This window comes from Rattus norvegicus, chromosome 5 (assembly GCF_021556685.1).
Source record: "Rattus norvegicus strain SHRSP/BbbUtx chromosome 5, alternate assembly SHRSP_T2T, whole genome shotgun sequence".
In the NCBI taxonomy this organism is placed as follows: domain Eukaryota; kingdom Metazoa; phylum Chordata; class Mammalia; order Rodentia; family Muridae; genus Rattus; species Rattus norvegicus.
The window spans coordinates 127,982,563-127,999,931 of NC_141538.1; the positions used below are offsets into that span (position 1 = coordinate 127,982,563).

Consider the following 17,369-nt stretch of genomic DNA (forward strand, 5'->3'; position numbering starts at 1 on the left):
ACTCACCACCCCCCCCCCCCGCTCGCCCTACCCACTCTCCCCTTCCCCCATACTCCCCCCTTCCCCCACACTCCCCCCGCACACACTCCCCACACACACTCACCCCCATACTCCCCCCTCAGCCCCCACACATTCACCCCTTTCCCACTCACAATAATAATAATAATAATAATAATAATGATGATGATGATGATGATGATAAAGTTGGGGGTTTTTTTGAGACTGGCTCTCAGTATGTAGTCCTAGTTGGCCTAGAACTTGCTATGTTGACATGTTGACCTGGCACTGAACTCCCAGACATCTGCCTGCCTCTGCCTCTGGAATGTTGGAATTAAAGGTGTGCACTATCACACCCAAAGATAAAGGGTTTTTTTGCTTTGTTTCTGTGTCCTGTTTTGGGTTTTTAGGTTTGCTGCTGTTCCTAAACACCAGGAGTCCTCCAGATCCTTCAGGATCTTGTTCACCCTCAGGCCTCAGCTTCTCGGTTTGGGGTGGGGCTCCATGAGGGCGCAGTAAGCCACGGAAGGAAGAGGGCTCTGAATTCTCTCCTATGTTCGTATCCTATGAGATATCGCTGGGCATTCTCGTAGTCCAGGCTTCACCACACCTAGTGCTGGGGATTAAGCCCAGGACTTTCGCATGCTGGGCAAGCAGTTTACTAACTGAGCTACTAGTATGCCCCAGGTTCTGTTTGAGGTTTTCTGTTAAATTAGCATAGTAAGGGCTGTAAGACTCTCAGAGAGAATCTTCCCTCAGGAGGGAGATCCTCGAGCCCAATGACCAGTCCGAGTCCACAGGCTGCAATCTGTAAGAGGATTTTTTTTTTTTTTTGGTTCTTTTTTTTCGGAGCTGGGGACCGAACCCAGGGCCTTGCGCTTCCTAAGTAAGCGCTCTACCACTGAGCTAAATCCCCAGCTCCCTGTAAGAGGATTTTTATTGATCAGGATACACAGGTATCTGTGGGCGTCCCAGTCAATTCGGAAGACTGGCGCGCCTAACAGAACCAGGGGCAGGTTTTTATAGGGTATTGGGGAGCAGAAGCAGGCTTACAGAAGCAGATGCATGGTTGGTGGATTCAAGTGAGGCGCAGATGTATGGTTACACCCAATTGGCTATTCAAATGAGGTTGTTACACAGCAAGAGAATACGTGCAGGTTGGGGCGTCCGGAATGTCAGGGGCTAGGGGCTTATCTCTTGTTAGGTGGCCCATAAAGCAATATCAATAATTTAGACTGGTTTCTGTATTTTGTTTTCTTTTATGGTCTGTTTCGTCTAGATGATGGGTCAGCTTGTCCCACAAAGCTTGGACACATCTGAACTTTCCCAGGCTTATTTTAGTTTTGAGTCTGTGTATCTAAAAACTTATTTTTTACTTCTATAGTTGAGGGCCTTGGGCTTGTACAATTCCCTTTCTGGGAGGGGGTCTTTCATTCCCCCATTTTCTTTTTTTGTCCTTGAGTGGAATCTTCCACTCAACTTGGTTAAGGTATCTCTGTTTTTTGTTGTTTTACCATCTGATACTGTTGTCTCAGCACAAAAGTTTGAATGACTGAAAGTCTGTATCTCTTACTATTCTTGTCTGATCTGTATAGAAACAACATTTTTTTTAGTGTAGCACACAGACTCTTTCTTTAAGGAATATCAGGTCTAATCTCCTATTTTGAAGGACTACCTCTGAGAGGGAGGTTAGGTATTCTTGGAGGTCAGCTAAAAAGTCTTTTTTATTTTTTTTATATCTGAGTCAATGGCAGTTCTTAATTCTCTATAAGCCTTGCATTGTAGGGCAACAGCAGATGTCCTTGTGCTGCCCTTGTAGCACCTAGATAGCCTTAAATAATTTTCAACTCTCTTTTGTGTTTTATTAAGTCTTTAGCATCAGGATTTTAATCTGGACACTATCTGAACCTATACACCAAGGTCTTTTAGAACTTCTAAACTTATATAGGTTGTGATCCCTGAGGCACAGTCCCAAGAAGTGTTAGGAGTACTAACATATGCAATGTTACATCATTTGCAATAAAAATCAAGCCTATCCTTACACCTATTCCGAGGGAACCCAGGGCAAACAGGCAAACATGAAATTCTTGTTTTTAAAACACATTCCTCAAGTGAGCATTATAGCAACCTCCCAGTCACTTAAGTCTAGGGAGCTTTTTGAAGATCTGAGTGTCCCTCTAGGTCCCAGCTCTCAGCCCCAACAGCTAGTACGCGGCTGGTGAGGGCTGAGAATTGACGGCTGTCAGGGTGGTCAGCAGCACCAGGTACGGTCCTTTCTAGCGAGGCTCGAGTGTCTGGGCTCAGTGTAGCTGTAGTCTCTAACCTGGAACTGATGACATGTCTCGGGGGTCCCCGGGGCATAGGCTGCTGTCAGCTGTGAGCAGATTTCTTTCTGTATCGCCTGTAGGTCTTTTAGCCTGGCATACAAATCATTATTATTATGACATGCTGGTTCAGTAACATCATCTAATACAGTCAGGGGAGCTGAGGCCCCGTATAAGATCTCAAAGGGGGTAAGGCTGAATCTGGAAGGGGTATTTCTTGCTCTGAAGAGAGCAAGAGGGAAGGAGTGTCACCCAGTCTGTGCCAGTCTCCATGGTTAATTTGGTCAGGGTCTCTTTTAAAATTTTATTTATTTATTCTATCTGTCCTGAACTTTGAGGTCTGTAAATATAACGTAATTTTTAATCAACCTCTAAATACCTGGCCACACCCTGGCTTACCTTGGCAACGAAAGTAGGGCTGTTGTCTGACCAGATTACCTTGGGCATTCCAAATCGGGGGAAGATTTCTTCTAGTATCTTTTTGATGACTATTGAGGCCGTCTCTTGCTTGATGGGGGAAACTTCTATCTATTTCTGAAAAGATATCTATAAACACTAGGAGACATTTGAAATCATATTTTCCTGGTTTTATCTCTGTGAAGTCCACTTCTCAGTAGTATCCAGGCCGTTCCCCACGGAGCCTCCTACCACAGTCAACTTTCCTGAAAACAGTTACCTTTTGGCATGGTATACATCAGTGCACTATCTGTTCCATGAGATACTTGAGACCTGTGACATAATATTTAGTTTTTGAAAACGTCTGGATGAGTTTGTTTACCCCTAAGTGAGTCTATTGATGCATTTGTTTTACCATGGCCTCTGCCTGTAAAAATTGTAGCAGGATTTTCTTTCTCGTTGAGGTGTAGCAGAGTCTCTTCCTCGGCCTGGCTGGGTCATGGAGGGCCCTTAACAGAGCCAGAATCTCTTTTTTCTTGCCCTCAGATGTCAGCAGCCCCTTTGCTGATGGGCTGTAGCAAAGGCATACCTGTTGTCCACATAAATGTTAAGTCTGTTTCTCAGCTCAAGGGCTTTGGTGAGGGAAGTGAGCTCTACCCTCTGAGTAGTGGTGCCTTCTGGTAGGGCCTGAGCCCAAATGACTCTGTTTTTATCTACCACTGTTGTCCCAGACCATCTTTTTCTTTTTCTAAGAAGCTGTTCCCATCTATGAACCAGATGGCATCTACCCCCTCTGGTGGCTGGTCAGTCAGATCTTTATGCCACTCCTGTGCTTTAGTGAGCTCCTGCTGACAGTCATGAAGGGGGGTGTCTAGGTCGGGGTCCGGGAGCAGGGTTGTAGGGTTTAGACTCGTAGGGACAGTCTGGGATCACAAGGAACAAATGGGATACCCGGCCCACGCCAAGGTCCACTGTTCTTCGGGTAGTCCATGAGTATCGTTTGTTGCCGGTAGTCCCCTGTACTCAAGGTCTTTTGCTGGACACTAGCCCATTTGGGTGTAGGAGCACAGAGTGTTGGGCCCCCGTATTCACAAAACAACTGGGCAGGCTTCCCTTCTATCTTTGCGGATAGCCAGCACTCTAGGACCAAGAGGCTTGCCTTCTGGGCTGCTGGAGAGGCCCCTCTTGTTCTTCCTGGGGCAGTCCCTCACCCAGTGTCCTTTTTCCTTGTGATAGGCACACTGATCTTTAGCTAGGAATTCTCTTCTGTTGCCAGGTACTGTCTTCCTAGGTTCCCTAACTATTGTGGCCAGTATATATTCCTCTCCTGTCTTTTATCCCTCTTTAGCTCTCTAGCTTCTTTTTCTTTTTGTCTCTTTTCTTCCTTAGCTTCCTGTTCTTTTTACCTTCTTTCCTCTTTCTCTTCCTCAGTCGCTTTCATATCTCCTGCATCTTCCTCCACAGCTATTAGATGCTGTCCACTTATGTAACCACACTTCAACTTTACTTTCTCTGTAACTTACACTAACCCTCAGCAACTTAGCTTAACCCTTCTGTAACTTTTTCTTTATATCTTTTCTTTATCTTAGCCAGATTGGTGGGGCATTTTCTAGCCCCTCGGAGACCCACCCTTGGAGTCTGGCGGCAGACCCAGAGTACTCCCTACCTTCAGGCGTATTCAAGTCAACAGTCAGGAGTGAGGGTCTTCCATCCATGTCTGGATTTATCTTTCTGGCCTCTAGTAGGATTCTGTCTTTCCTCAGTGGTAAAGAAGACCTGTAACAGTTACTAACAAGCATCTCAAGTGGGATGGTGAGAAAACAAGAAGAGAATCTAGAGAATAGAGGTCCACTGAAGAGGACAAACAGCATTTAGTCACACAGCTAAACCAGGAGGCTTTCTTGGGACAAAAAGGCCGTTGTAAAAATAAGCACAAGCTTTGTGTCTGTGAAACAGAAAGGCAAGCAGAGAGGCAGCTGATCTGTTACCGACTGTCTCTCTGGACTTAGATTTTACTTAAGAAGTACCTCCCTTCAGTGCCAGCTCAGTGGCTCTGCCTCTCAAGAGACCCAGCCTCTGAAGGACACTAGGCTTCCAGTAAGAACTAATAACAAAAGGATGGAGAGATGGTTAGGACCTGGGTGCTAGATGCCAAGTGGCTGACAAAAGAATTGTAACCAGTTCACCTGGGACTTTCAGGACCTCAGTAGCAGCCCTTTACCAAACTGTCTCAGTGGGCTAAAGGCCCATGGAAAAGAAAACATTAATCCTGACCTTGGCCATAGCCAAAGCCTGAATTCTAAATTTTGACTGGCAAAACAAAGTTCTTCACAGTTTGTTGTAGATTCTTTTTGAAACTATTTTAGGGGCTTCTCTGCCCCCCAACCTGGGGCATTTTGACCACAGGGGCAGGAACTGGCTGCTGTGGGGATAGGATCAAAGGTATTCTCCATGTCAATGATGACTAACAGGGAAGGTTATTTAATGCTGGAGATCAACTCCTCTCTTGGAATAGGGCCAGCAGATAAGGCAGGCTTCCTTAAAGAACTTCTCTTAATGAACGCTCTCCTTCTGTGAGCAAGTGTTGAAGATCTGGCCACTGAAGGCAGCAACTGGAATTATTTTTTTTTCAGGGCCAAAAGTCTCATAAAACAACCACTAACTCTATATTACCTTTTTGTTGTCAAAGCGTCAACCCCAGCTGGCCTCATCACCTTGAAACTCCTCTTACGCTGACTTGGCCTGAGCTGCGCCACTGCCCACGCGCAGCCTGCAGCTTGCTAGCAGGCCTGCATGCTTGTCACCCTCAGCCCCTATATTTTTCTACTCTGTGCTGTCCCTTCCTTAGAAGCTGTGAATGTTTAAGCAACAGGGAGAATTTTTTTTCAGGATCTAAGGTAAAGCTTTCAGGCTCTTGTTAATACCTGCTTCAGACAGGGTCACTCACTAACCTGGAGTTCTTCATACACAACTGTTAAAAGCAGCTAGACTGGACAAGGGGAGCAAAGGGAGAAGCATCTCTCCTTGGGGAGGAGGCTTAAGAGAGAAAGATAAAACTCCCCGGCAGAAAACAATTTTTCTCAAGCAAATTATTTCTAAGTTAAGCACCAAGAGGACCAAGTAAAACTCCTTGACAAACAAAGCAAACAGTTTCATGATTTCAAACACAGTCGTCAGTCCAAGATTTTAAACACAGTCATCTATCCAAAGTCCAAAAACGAAACAAAAGTCATAAAGACACTGGACAATACCACAGAAAACAACCCAGACAAACAAGACCAAGACAAAGAATCCTATAACCAATTTCCACAGATGTTTAAAGAAAATTAGGACACAAAGAAGACAAACAATTCCAACAGTCAGACAGACAGACGCACCGTGCGGCTTCGGTGTCAAACTGAAACCAAAAATTCAGACAGAGGCGACGAGGGTTCGGATCCTTCAGTGGATCCGGCTCTCTCCTCTCTCCTCCAACCCAAAACCACGTATCCTTCCGATACAGGCTGAGCCCCGAAAAACCAGGCTCCAAACACCCTTGGAACGTCTTCCAGGGCTGCGGGAGAGAAGTCCGAGCTCGTCAGCTCCTTCTCTGGCCCACTCAAATACAAACGGTCTAGACCCAAGCCAAGTAACTAAGCATTTACAGAACAAGTCACAAAGCAAGACAAGACAGGACAAGACAAACACTGGCCAGCTTACCTCCCGGTGGGTGGTCGGTGGTCTCTAGGCAGAGGATCTCCGATCCCGGACGAGCCCCCATAATGTAAGACTCTCAGAGAGAATCTTCCCTCAGGAGGGAGATCCTCGAGCCCAATGACCAGTCCGAGTCCACAGGCTGCAATCTGTAAGAGGATTTTTATTGATCAGGATACACAGGTATCTGTGGGCGTCCCAGTCAATTCGGAAGACTGGCGCGCCTAACAGAACCAGGGGCAGGTTTTTATAGGGTATTGGGGAGCAGAAGCAGGCTTACAGAAGCAGATGCATGGTTGGTGGATTCAAGTGAGGCGCGGATGTATGGTTACACCCAATTGGCTATTCAAATGAGGTTGTCACACAGCAAGGTTGGGGCGTCCGGAATGTCAGGGGCTAGGGGCTTATCTCTTGTTAGGTGGCCCATAAAGCAATATCAATAATTTAGGCTGGTTTCTGTATTTTGTTTTCTTTTATGGTCTGTTTCGTCTAGATGATGGGTCAGCTTGTCCCACAAAGCTTGGACACATCTGAACTTTCCCAGGCTTATTTTAGTTTTGAGTCTGTGTATCTAAAAACTTATTTTTTACTTCTATAGTTGAGGGCCTTGGGCTTGTACAATTCCCTTTCTGGGAGGGGGTCTTTCAGGGCTAGCTAGAAAAGGCAAGGAAAGCTAAGTCAAAGGCCCAGAGTCAAGAGAAAATGTCACATCTGTTGACATCTGTCTTGGGGTCATCTGTCTGAGAGAAAGTGAGAGAGAGTTCGCCAGTGGAACTCATCTCCTTTAGCCAAAAGTCTCCCAGAGAGACTGGCGTACACTCCTGCAATCCCAAGGCTTTGGAGACTGGATCTGGAGGATTACAACATTGAGGCTAGCCTGGGCTATATAGTGAGATCTTGTTTGTCCTTATACCGTTAACTCCATCACGTTTTGGACATATGTAAGGCCATGAGAGGTCCCTGTGGAAGAGCCCTGAGGCAGAGTCCTGTCAGGTGGCCCATGTGAGGACCTTGTTACAGACCACACAAGTCATAGCAGAGGTGTCTGGAAGGTGAGAGCTGGAGGCAATAAGATGTTTCCCTAGAGAGGGATCGGATGGCATCTGCAGAGAGGTTGTGCTCTTGCAACTCCACTCTGTCTCACTGAGGTATTACATTAGGACATGGTCCCTGCCTCCTAAGAGAGGTGAGCAACAGGCAGAATCTCTCAGGGGTCTGTTCACTGAAGAGGACAGCTCAGTCCACAAGGCGGTGTTGTAAAGGAGCCATTAGAATGCTGCGCTCTCTGATGCTGCAAACGGTTCTCTTCCTTTTCCTCCCTCCATGGCCTCTTCCCAGTCTCCCTCAGCCTTAACCAGCATTTTGGAATAACTTAGAATGCTCTTCCTGAGTGACTCAGCCCTTAAGTGTCCTTGCTAGAATGTAGTTGCTTAATTGCCTGCTTATCTGCTTATCTTCATTGATAGGTGTTGAAGTCCCAGGAGGTGTCCAGGCAACTCCCTTTTGTCTCTGTCTCTGTAGCTCAGGATGCCCTTGAACTCACAGCAATCCTCTGGCCTCAGCTTCCTGAATAGCAAGTTACAGATGTAGGCCACCACACCTTCTCCCAACTTTTTAAAGCATCCATGGCTGATTATCCTGACCACACAGCCTTCCTCTACTGCACTGGAGCACTAGAGAGAGGAACCAAAAATGTCAAGAGATAGTTGCAGCCTCCAATCTAATGGAACTAGTTAGGGAGCAAAATTGATCCCTTTCTCCCCTGACCTCTCCCTGGGAACCAGGACTTCCTACAGAGAGGAACTTCAACCTGGGGAAGGACATGATCCCATGCATGGGCTACTTTGCTGAAAATGATAAAAAAGCACTACCCTGTGGCTTATATATGTTTAAATATGTGAATTTACATATGTATAAATATATGAACACCACATATTTACAACAAAGCCCATTGTAATGGATATGCCATTGGCTTAATGCTGGGACCTTCATGATGGAGGACAGGGTTGCTATCACATCGATTTCTTCAAATGTGCCTCAGCTGTGCCTTCAAGTTATTACACAAGTCTGCTAGGCTGGCTCCTTCTGTGACTGAGTTCCACGTGGATCCAAGGCCAGATGTCCCCGTCATTAGTTCTTTCCAATTGTCTTGGTCCCTTAGTCTGAAACAATGATGAACAAATTACTGTTTGTCAGGCTTTGACTGAAATCCCCCAGAGGCTCATGAGGACATAAGGTTTCATATTTTCATAGTTATGGGAAACAAAGTTATAAAAACAAGGTTTTGAGAAATACGTCTGACGTTAGGTTGCCTAATGTTATGACAAAGTTTTGGTGATCAAGATATTGAGTCAGAAGACCAGGCTATTCTGACCGAACTAAAGTTAAGACAAAACAAAAACAACTGTTCTCGGATAGACTCCCTACTCCTCTCTGTGGTGAATCCCAAGAACAACCACAAGATGTCATCCTGACCCTGCCTGATCACCCAGTTTACTCACCCCCCCCCCCAAGGGATGTGCCAACTTAACCCTTTCCCAGTGATTCTCCAAGGCCAGGTGTAGGGCTGGATGAGGAAAGTGACCAACTGAGCCCAGAACAGCCCCTTGTGCAGGCCAGCCAATACCTGACCAGATCCTTTGTTCTGTGTACCACCAATGAGGCCAGCTAACCCTGTTGCTGAAGTCTGCCCTCTGTAACAAACAAAAGTTGTGTGCTTTTTGGGTTCGGGGTTGCCTCTCCCTGCATGGATGAGCAACCCCACGTACGTGGATTAAAAACCTTATATTCTCATGCTATTGCAGCAGTCACTTTGTCAATCTGTGCTCTGTGGATGATGCTCCTGAGGTAAGGCCACTTCGGGGTCTTACAATACTCACGGGCTAAAGGTTGGGTTGCTAGCTCATGGGGCTTTGTGGACAGGACTAGATCATGAGGACTCTGGCTTTATCAGCTCATTCATCCAAGGATGGATCATAATCCAAAGGCATTATTGGGAGATAGGAGAGAATGGAGGAAGGAGAGCACTGGAGGTACACCTCTCAAAAACATCTTGCTTCTTTCTGTCTGTCCCATTCTACTTCTTAAATGCCAGGAGGTGAGGGGCCACCTGCTCCTGCCACGGTGATATTTTGCTTTGTCTTAAACTCAAAAGAATGGATTCGGATCCCCTTAGGCTGAACTGTTATTCAAAAACAAAAACCCCAGCTGTTAAATTTTACTGATAAAGACTCAGGAGCCAGATGCTGGGGTGAAAGCCTGCTAGCTCAGAGAGGCAGAGAAAGCACCCAGATGACTTTCCTACTTCACTGACATCCCAGAGGAAAAAAGCCCCTTCTCCACGATGTCTTAAATACCCTTTGAAATACCCCCAGAGCAGGGAGACCCTCACTCAACTCTCGGGATGATGCGACCCCCCAAGAACTCATGTAAGACCGTCCTTGCTGTAATGATACGAGGTTTATTGAAAGGAACCAGTGCACTGGGGTTGAGGCTCATATCCCATGCAGGGGTAGAAGAGTTCAACCCCAAGTAGCTGGGAGAAGAGGTATTTAAAGGAAGAAACCACAATCCAAGGGGGTAGGGAGGGCATCATTGGAAAATGTCGAGAATACCAGTGAAAAATCACAAGGAGGAGCTTCCTGTTTCTCAAGATTGTTTAACTTTATGGTCAGCCAGTTCCTGGGAGAAGCTTCCTGTTTCTCAAGATTGTTCTTTAAGATTTTAATCTAACTTTATGGTCTGTTAGTTCCTGGGAGAGAGTTGCCGAACCTGCTGGTGTAATTGCAATTCCAGGGCCCGACCAGTTTCTTTCTTCTGCTCTAAACTTTTGCCTAGGGGGGCAACCTTAAAACTTCTACCTTTCGTCTTCAGCTCAAAGACTCTCCTTTCTTTTCCCTGCACCTTCCTATGTTCACCCCCTGCCAACTGGCTGCTTACCCTGCTTCTTGACTGATGGTTGACTTTATTTAATCCTGTTTACAGAAAGCTCTTGGGTTAAAGGTGTGTGCTAAGGCTGAGCCACACCACAAGAGGAGGTTTTTTGCAGTTCACAATCTTGGGGTTCACAGTGTGATCAGATATCCTACAACACTGACCCCTTGGAGCCATGAGCTTACACAAACCTTCTCCTCTTTGATTGCTTTTCTTGGGTATTTGCTGCTACAAAAAGTTACCTGGTGCTGTTATAGCATCTGTAAGCAGGAGGAGATTCTTTTCTTGGGAAACAGGAAAAATATTGCTTCTGCCTCTATGGGAGACCCAAGGGAGTATGGGAGTAGGGGACAGTCAGTTGTGTATGGCTTTTCTACCCAAATGCCTACATCCAATTCTCAGGTTTTCACTTCTGTCCATGCTAGAACTGAGGTGGAGGTGACTAAGAGACTGTGCATTGAGGACTCTTTGACAATTGACTCTCCTAACAATAAACTGATTTTCAGGTAGCTTTACTTAAACAAAAACAAAAACAAAAACCCTAGAACAAGTCTCCTTCAAAGCTTCTACAGAGATTCTGCAGTGTCCACAGTGTGCCTTAAGATGACAGCTTCTCCGATCCTTTTTTCTCAGGGCTTCCAGTGAAGTTAAGAAAGGCTAGTCTGTTATGGACAAGAAACCAAGAAAGGGAATAACATTTGAAATGTAAGTAAAGAAATAAATGGAATAAAAGATTAAAAAAAAACAAAGAAAAGCTAGTCTGGGGCAGGAGAGATGGTTCAGTGGTTAAGAGCACTGTCTATTCTTCCAGAGGTCCTGAGTTCAATTCCCAGCAACCACATGGTGTCTCACAACCATCTGTGCCCTTTTCTGGCCTGCAGACATACAGGCAGGCAGAAAGCTGTATAATGTATACTAAATAAATAAACAAACAAACAAATAAATATTTTTTTTAAAAAAAGAAAAGCTAGTCTGCATGCTAAGCGTGGTATCACACACTTTAATCCCAGCACTTTGTGGGGAAGATGCAGGGGGCTCTTTATGAATGCAAGGCCAGTCTGGTCTACAGAGTGAGACCCTGTTTCAAGAGCTAAAAAGCCAGTCGATTTCTTGATTTCTTAATGATTGTCAGCATGGACCTCCTATTCTTCCAAGGCTTCAGCACCTATTTTCAATGTCCGTCTCTTCTCAGTCAGCCATAGTTAGACTCTTGAAGAATCGTGATGCTGCCAGCCTGCCCCTCCTCCCCATGCCCCATCCACCTTATCACCAGCTATGGGGCTATTGCTGCTTTCTGTCACATGGGTGGGCTGGTTCCAAATGCCTGTACTAGGGCTGAGGAGATGGCTTGGTGGGTCAGAGCTCTTGCTCTGCAAGCCTGGAGATTGGAGTGTGAATCTCCAGCATATATAGAAAGGGCATGGGGGGTCATGTGCTCCTGTAATCTCAGCATTGGGGTGGGGTGGAGTTAGGCTCCCCAGGGGCTTCCTAGCCAGCCTCGCCAAAATAATGAGTTTCTAGTTCTCTAGTCTCTAGTGAGAAGGCCCTTCTTAAAGAATAAGGTAAGAAAGGATAAAAGATGCCTGATGTCCAATTCTGGACTGGTGCCAGATGTGGGGTAGGGATCTTTCAATTATTCTAGTTGGGGTCCCTACGGGACCCCCAGGACAAAACAAGTCACGGTCGTTGCTCATGGTTATGGACCAGGACAGACGATAAGACCCTCTGATGGAGCTACCACACATAGGGTCATAGGACATGGAGAATTCAAGCTAGTACTGACCCCAGAGTTTCTTCCCTACTGACTAGTGTTCATAGTACCTGTGCTGGTTGGTATTTTTGTCAACTTGACACAAGCTATAGTCATCGGGGAGGAGAGAACCTTAAGTGAGCATTTGCCCCGTCAGACTGCCCGTAGGCAAGTCAATGGGGCATTTCTTTCTTTTTTTTTTTTTCAGTTACTACTGTACTTTATTGTGTTCAACCAAATCACCATGTTACAAAAATAGCAAGCTGCCATAATAAAAAATAAGGCTCCTCTATCCAGCACCAGATAGCATCATTTTACTTTCAAGCCTAGAAATTGCACACTTGTATATAAACCAATCGAAGATGAGGATTGAGAGTTCATCTTGGTGGATTTTTCCTTTGATGAATATGAAGTGTCCTTCCTTATCTTTTTTGATGACTTTTAATTGAAAATTGATTTTATTTGATATTAGAATGGCTACTCCAGCTTGCTTCTTCTGACCATTTGCTTGGAAAGTTGTTTTCCAGCCTTTCACTCTGAGGTAGTGTCTGTCTTTGTCTCTGAGGTGTGTTTCCTGTAGGCAGCAGAATGCAGGGTCCTCATTGCGTATCCAGTTTGTTAATCTATGTCTTTTTATTGGGGAGTTGAGGCCATTGATGTTGAGAGATATTAAGGAATAGTGATTATTGCTTCCTGTTATATTCATATTTGGATGTGAGGTTATGTTTGTGTGCTTTCATTCTCTTTGTTTTGTTGCCAAGACGATTAGTTTCTTGCTTCTTCTAGGGTATAGCTTGAATGGGGCATTTCTTGATTGATAATAGATTTGGTGGGGCCTAACCCACTGTGGGTTGAGCCATCCCTGGGCAGGTGGTACTGGGTGGTCTGAGAGAGCAAGCTGAGCAAACCATGTGAAACAAGCCAGTAAGCAGCATTCCTGCACAGTTCTGCCCTGACTTTCCTCACTAATGGGCTATGACTGGGACATATAAGCCAGGTCAACTCTTTCCCTTCCAGGTTGCTTTGGCCATGCTATGTATTAGAAATAGAAGACAAACTGCAATAGTCAGGAGGTGCTATACAAGCAGCTGGTAGAGAAAGGTTTGACCTACTTGTGAACACTTGTACCCACACGCACTTACCTGCCCCCAATACACACCTGACTGCGTCCATGCTTGGTGCCTACGTGCCTCAGTGGGCTCTCATGTGGATAATGCAGTGTGAGTCCCAGGACTAGGCGAGGAGGGGGAAGTGTAAGTCAGGGAAGAGAGGTAGCCATCTTGGGTATACGTCATCAAGGGGATTTGGCTGCTCAGTCCTTCAGGGTATTTGAAAGCATCAGTGTGCACCTGTAGACATGAAAAGATGCCTGGGTTCACCAACTGTTGACTCCATTGGTCAAGGATTTGCCCACGAGGCATTAACTGCTCTCCCTTCTGCACATCTGGGATGCACCAGCCTGGGTCCTAGGTGGTTTTAGTAGAGTCCCATGACCTGTGGATGAAGAAACAAGGCTTGGTGCAGAAGAGGAGGAGCCCGTAGCATGGGTTTGGGGTGACCTTTGCTCAGGGTCTGTCTGCTGTAGCTGGAATAAGATCAGCGGGGATGAGGTTAGCAACAGGTGAGTGTGAGACAAAGGCGGCGCTGGGCATGCTTGCATGACTGGATTCATAAGCCGATGCTTATTCCTGACAGTCACCAAAAGTGCTCAGCACGTACTCTAAGCCCGGTTTCCTTTATACAACAAGGGTGGCCCTTTCAAGTTTGCAGCATTGTTCTGAGAGTCAGAGGTCCTGCAAAGTCCCTTCACAGGAGTTAAAATGGCTAGCGTGTGATTCCACCTGACTGCTTGCCAGTTAGAAAAACATTATCTGGCTGGAGAGATGGCTCAGCGGTTAAGAGGACTGACTGCTCTTCCAGAGATCCTGAGTTCAATTCCCAGCAATCACGTGGTGGGTCACAACCATCTGTAATGGGATCTGGTACCCTTTTCTGGTGTGTCTGAAGACAGCGGCAGTGTACTCACATACATAAAATAAATGAATAAATAAATAAATCTTTAAAAAAAAAAGAAAGGAAAAACATTATCAACCATGATAAATAATTGTAGTGCCATATTGGATTTGGGCCTGGCCGCTTTGTAACTGCATGGCCACAGTAAAAGTCATGGGATTGTTGGACAGAGGCCTCTCCCATGTATTTACGGCACAGGAAGAAAAGACCAAGTAGTAAACACCCGATATCTCCACTGCATGACCTCTGCTGAGCCCGGCTGACGCATGTGGAACTGACACACCTGGACCACACCTGGGTGGTGGTCAATTTACTTCTGCCTTTTACTTCCTCAGCCTTTATCCTTGAGATTTAGGCTGGTCTTCTGGGATTTCTCCCTAATTAATTCAGGCCTCCTAGTTGGTCTTTTGTTACCGAAGTCATGAGCCAGGTAGTCACGAGCCAGGGTTTCCCACTGTGCTTCCCAGTTATTTTCTACCTGGAGACTTGGGTATATAAGTGAATAAAGCTACAGGAGACTCTCACTCTTCTTCCTCACTCTCGCTCTTCCTTCCGCTCTTCCTCTCTCTCTCTCTCTCTCTCTCTCTCTCTCTCTCTCTCTCTCTCTCTCTCTCTCTCTTCCTCTCTTCCTCTCTTCCTCTCCTGGCTTGACACGATAACCTGTGTGTGTGTGTGTGTGTTTCTTTCATCCCGTAGGCTTTCGCCCGATTCTCGGTACCAGGTTGGTGCTGGCGCCGACAAATAATCGGAGTATTTTAGACATCAAATGGGAAGTCTGCTGTGGGATAGGCTAAAGACACTGGTCTCTCTGTATGAACTGTGAATCAGCTGTCTGCTGTTTACACTGCTCCCAGACAGCAAGAACTGTCTATGGACCCTTTCAGTCCATGTTAGAGTACTGTGAACAGTAATTGTACGATACCACCTTGGTTGACCCTGGCCACCCAGAGACTAGAATCATTCCTGGTCTTTTTTGTTCTCAAAGTGTTCACAGGCTGGTAAAGCTGAGCAAACAGAATCCAGGCAAGCAGTGCCAAAGCTGGGGGAAACCCAGGGGGTTAATAGAGCAACAGGAGTCTGGGGAGCAGGTAGAGTCCTCTATGGGTAGGAGGAGGCAGTTTCCCAAGCTTGGAGGAACTCATAAACCAGGCCCAGGCAGAAAGCAGGCCACAGGTAGCTCTCCATACTACTCCACTGTTGCTCGAGTCCTGCTGTTTTCAAGGTGACTGTCAGACACCTAGGTGGTACAGCTGAGGGGCCAACACCAGATAAACAGTGACAGGAGGACTCCTTTGGTTCACAAGCTATCTGCTATGGAGTCTTCCCAGTTGGTTAAGTTTTCATGGCCAGAGAAAACAGGAATTGGTGACGTATTTTTTTTTCCTCTTCTCAATCCTTTTTCATTTTTCTATTTGCATAGGAAAAACGAATAAACAAAGAGTAAAACACTCCCGAACTCCTGAGAATTCGCCCTACTTCGCATGTCTCTTTAAGACCACCGAGAAGGGCGGGACGCAGCTCAGAGATCCTCCGCTGCTAGGGTGACACCGTTGCCTAAGGAGTCCTCGCTGGGTGACCGCTTTTGCTTTAAGAGAGGGGGCGGTGCTCTGCCCGGAGGAGGTGGAGAAATCCAACGCCCTCCCCCGGATCTCCGGCTTCCGGGACCAGGCTGACCAGCTACCAGTGCAGAGATCATCACAGGCCCCAATCATTCCTGGACAGCTGGACCCTCTCCCTGCGAGGTGAGGGCATCAGGGCTTCTGGGCCAGTTGGGGAATCTCCTACCCGCCCGGGCCTCTGCTGCTCGACCATTTCCCCCTCTAAACCCTGTCTGCGTTTCCCCGGGTCCCTGAGTGCAGGGTCCCAAACAGTCAAGCGCTACTAATTGCCTGGTTCTTCACTAAGAGCCTTATATGCACTACCTTTTAGAATGGTCTAGACACCACAATGAACCCATTTTACAGATGAGGAGTCCTGGAGGAGCGCACACACATCAGAGAAGTAACAGAATCGGGACTCAAACCCAGGTCTGTCTGACTCCAGGGTCTAGGACCTTAAACCGGCTGCACTGGGATGCTTTCCCCATCACCTCTCCCAAATCCTAGGCTCTCCTTCCATTTTCTTGCATCTCGAGGCTGCACCTGGCCCCTAAAGATTCAGGCGCCAGAGAGTGTCCCCTGCAGCCAGCCTCTTTTTGTTGATAAGGGCCCTCTTCTAACTCATATGGTCTTGAGCTCACCAGGTAGCCTGGGATAACCTAAAACTTCCTCAGTCTCCTGCCTCCATCTCCTCGGTGCTGGAATTGCAGGCATGCACCAGCATTTGCAGGCCCTGAGTATTGAACCCAGGACTTTGTGCATGCTAGGCAAGCATTCAAATGTGCTACGACACCAGCCTTCTGTTCCATCAGTCTGTCCAGTGTTGCTCTGGATGGTTCTTCCCTGCATTGGGTGGATTCTGATGTCCTGATCACAGGCTGGGCTGGACACTCACTCAGAGAGAGGCCTGAGTGCTTCTGGACTTTCCTGTGTTTAGTTCTCACTCGTCACACACTCTATCCCCAGGTCAGTTTCCTTATTCTCCGGCTCACTCCTCCTCGTTAAGTTAACTCAGTGAGACTGCTCAGCTCGACACATGCTCTCTCTTCCTGAGCTACATTGAGTAGCAAGTTGTATGACCTGTGATAGTTACATTAACAATCAGTCCCCACTGAAAGAGTAGGCAGGCATTGTACAGGGGAGATTGCTCAGCAGGGAAAGGTGGCTGTCCCCAAGCATGGTCAGAGTCCCATTCTGTGTCCCTCATGGTGGAAGGAAAGAACTGACTCCCATAGCCACAAAAGATAAAGAAATGTAGGAATCATTTTTAATTTCTGAGACAGGGTCTTACTGTGTAGAGCAGGCTAGCTTTTTTTTTTTTCTCTTTTTCGGAGCTGGGGACCGAACCCAGGGCCTTGCGCTCGCTAGGCAAGCGCTCTACCGCTGAGCTAAATCCCCAACCCCGCAGGCTAGCCTTAAACTCATAGAGATCTGCCTGCCTCGGCCTCCACAGTGTTGGGGTTAAAGGCACAAGCTACCACCACAGCTGGCTCTAAACATTCTTTTACTATGAATTCTTTTTGCAGATTGTCCCATTTTCCTAAGCTGATTTATTCCTTTGTTTTAGATCCCCGGACATTTTCTTCCTCAGCCCTGGGAGAAGAGCCTCTGGCTGAATGGCAGCTGTGGATGACTTGCAGTTTGAAGGTATGGCAGGAGGGTCCC

At 46.6% G+C, this 17,369-nt stretch overlaps 1 protein-coding gene and 2 long non-coding RNA genes across 5 annotated transcripts in view; 1 reads left to right on the forward strand and 2 right to left on the reverse strand.

Annotated features, from left to right (window-relative positions):
* Positions 1 to 907: 907 nt before the first annotated feature.
* On the reverse strand, positions 908 to 6,266 carry LOC148005965 (uncharacterized). Its single transcript, XR_015621034.1, has 2 exons — positions 3,133 to 6,266; positions 908 to 3,050 (listed from the first exon to the last, which is right to left on the reverse strand). It is a non-coding gene; the product is annotated as an uncharacterized LOC148005965 (long non-coding RNA).
* A 3,586-nt stretch (positions 6,267 to 9,852) lies between these two features.
* LOC134486960 (uncharacterized) lies at positions 9,853 to 15,662 on the reverse strand. Its single transcript, XR_015621035.1, has 3 exons — positions 15,583 to 15,662; positions 13,253 to 13,442; positions 9,853 to 11,005 (listed from the first exon to the last, which is right to left on the reverse strand). It is a non-coding gene; the product is annotated as an uncharacterized LOC134486960 (long non-coding RNA).
* A 97-nt stretch (positions 15,663 to 15,759) lies between these two features.
* Yipf1 (Yip1 domain family, member 1) overlaps positions 15,760 to 17,369 on the forward strand; it is a 35,263-nt gene continuing 33,653 nt past the window's right edge. For 2 of the 3 annotated variants that reach the window (XM_087548166.1, XM_087548165.1), the window contains exons 1-2: positions 15,760 to 15,848; positions 17,272 to 17,351. In XM_087548166.1, coding sequence (XP_087404292.1) covers positions 17,321 to 17,351 — 31 coding nt within the window. In that variant the 5' untranslated portion in view covers positions 15,760 to 15,848; positions 17,272 to 17,320. The remainder of the gene's footprint in view (positions 15,849 to 17,271; positions 17,352 to 17,369) is intronic. The other variant, NM_199383.2, reaches the window with a different exon arrangement.